This window comes from Penaeus chinensis, chromosome 13 (assembly GCF_019202785.1).
Source record: "Penaeus chinensis breed Huanghai No. 1 chromosome 13, ASM1920278v2, whole genome shotgun sequence".
Classification (NCBI taxonomy): domain Eukaryota; kingdom Metazoa; phylum Arthropoda; class Malacostraca; order Decapoda; family Penaeidae; genus Penaeus; species Penaeus chinensis.
Window position 1 is genome coordinate 5,526,873 of NC_061831.1, and position 2,500 is coordinate 5,529,372.

At 38.1% G+C, this 2,500-nt stretch overlaps 1 protein-coding gene across 2 annotated transcripts in view; it reads right to left on the reverse strand.

The window, feature by feature from the left end:
• Positions 1–126: 126 nt before the first annotated feature.
• Positions 127–2,500, reverse strand: part of LOC125031372 (proline-rich protein 36-like) — a 72,325-nt gene continuing 69,951 nt past the window's right edge. For both annotated transcript variants that reach the window (XM_047622067.1, XM_047622066.1), the window contains one exon: positions 127–2,248. In XM_047622067.1, the coding sequence (XP_047478023.1) occupies positions 1,865–2,248 (384 nt within the window). In that variant the 3' untranslated portion in view covers positions 127–1,864. The remainder of the gene's footprint in view (positions 2,249–2,500) is intronic.

Sequence of the window (2,500 nt, forward strand, 5' to 3'; positions counted from 1 at the left end):
CTCATATTAAACAACTAGAAAATCATTATAAATTATTATTTTTTTAAGCAATGCTCTCAATCAAAGTACAATAACCCCCCCCCCCCCACACACACACACAAAAAAAAGGGATAAAAAACAACAGTCTTTTGTTTTAGACTCTTTATTCATAACAAAAGCATCACAAACAGTCCTTGAACAAACGTCGTGGCAAGAAATTCGCTGGCACAATAATGGCTTAAATGATGTGGCATTAGATGGCACCTCTTCACTTGAGTTCCTTCTAATATTTTTTCTCTCTCTAATGCAAAGAACTTCAGTGACTTTCCACATTTTAAATTCGTCTCCTTTAGAAAATTGTCGTTGATGACGTATAGAAGACGTAGATATATGTGTGGTTCAGTATTGCTTCGTGAGATAGTTCTGAAGCTTTGTGGTTTTATGATGGATAAGTTAATGCGTAATTGCTGTGAAATTGCTTAGTAGATGCAGCATCAGAATTGCCATTCTTGTAATACACTAGAAAATACAGATACAATAACATCTTAACATATAAATTAGTAAGGCACCAATTTTATCATCAGTAAGCATAGAACACTAAATGAATTAAAACTTTCTGTAAACATTGATTTCTGCTCAAGTTATCAAAACTGCAGAAAAAATAACTCGATAAAAAAACACAAAAAATATGCAAAACACTACAAATACAAAACAATATTTGCAATCAAATTACTGTAAAATGTAAACAAATGTAAAAAAAAATACAATAAACAGGCTATATACCTATTTAATGTAGCGGTTTTTTTTTTAAAGGAAAATAAAAAAAAAATATTCTAAGCTAAGTAACTGAAACAACGATACGTATATACACAAACAAAACAGGGACTAGATTGCCACTAAGGATGGCAGGTTGTGTCCTTGACTACAGTGCGTCCAGGTTCAGGAAATTACAATAAATGGCAACTCACCAAGTTCTCTCGAACACTCCGATTCGCTGAGTCCACTTCATTCTAATCATTTCACATTTAATACTTTATTTTTACGGGTGTTTAGTGGTGTTTGTTTGTTTTAAAGAATTATATGCAATATTTTCTATTGTTTGTTATTTAAATTTGCTGCCTTTGATATCGCTCTTATTTTTACTCAAACGAGACTTGGCAAATCGGAGTACGCCAACGTCCTGGCGAGTTGCCAGTTTTTTCCTTTCCGAGATTGGATGGAGTGTAGCTAGGACAGCGTGGAAAACGGACACCCAAAAGGGACACCCACGTTGCAGTGTCCAATTTCCTTTTTTTTTTTTTTTTTTTTTTTTTTTGCGAATGAAGGAGACATTATGTTACCCCTTCCATAATCTTGTGATGAGAGCCTCTTCTTCGGAGGTTCCGAGTGCATACCTGCCTTCCTTAGTAGTGTTGGATGATTGAGTGACAAACAATATGGGTTTGTTTATAATGAAAAGCCATGGCATAAGCTTAGATCAACTGCCTGTGAGTTAATAACTAAACGGAAGGTCACAGAAACAGACACCCTTCCTGTTGTTGTTGTTGTTGTTTTCCCTAATCTTCGTTACCATCTTCCGTGTGGGATAAATGCCATGTAATGTAACTGAAGAAAGTAACCGAGTGGTGTAGCTGTAACTGTTCTTTATAAATCAACCAAGAAAGAACTTTATTCGAAATCTCGGTCCTGCATCGATTCTTAAAGAGATGGGAAGAAAGACACCTCTGTTAAGCTAACCAACCTCATTACGTACCTTCACTTCACTTTCGTCCGACCCATTTTCACGCCGCTTCTGATCAGTTACGAAATAATGGACAACCATGAGAGAAGAAAAGAGAAAAATATAAACATATATCTTTCCTTTTTTTCACCCTTAATGCTTGATCTAACCTATGGACGGGAACGTCACGTGATGTGGCGGTCCATGCGAATTCTGCAGCTGACTGACATGAGGAGCAGGAGTCACGTGGTGAGCGGGAAGAGATGGGTGATGCAACGCAGCTGAAGGGTGATGTACAGGAGCGGGCGTAGCGTAGCCATGATGGGGATCGCTGACGTATCGGGACGCCCTGATATCAGCCTCTAGGACGTCCTTGTGCAGAGGGACGCCTGGGTGGCCGATGGCAGCGTTCACGGGGTAGAAGAAGGGGGCGTCCTCGCAGGCGAAGTTGTACCACCAGTCACACACGAAGTACTTCTGGTTGAAGACCGTGCCGTTGGGGCAGAGAAACGAATCCTGGCGGCCGTTGCGGTGACAGATGTGGAACACCTGCGGGATAGAGAATGAATAAATGGATGAGTGAATAACGAAATAAAGGAAAATAGGTGATTAAACAGAGAGAACGAAATAAAGGGAAAAAAGCTGATTAAAGAGAGGAATATAGACTAATGGTAAATGGGAAATACAGGGATAGATAAGTAGATAACAGAACAATGTTAGATGAGAAATCAATAAGGAAAAAAAATAACAAAAAAAGAAATAAAAAAAGTATGAAATAAAGTGAAATTTTAAGAAAGAAAG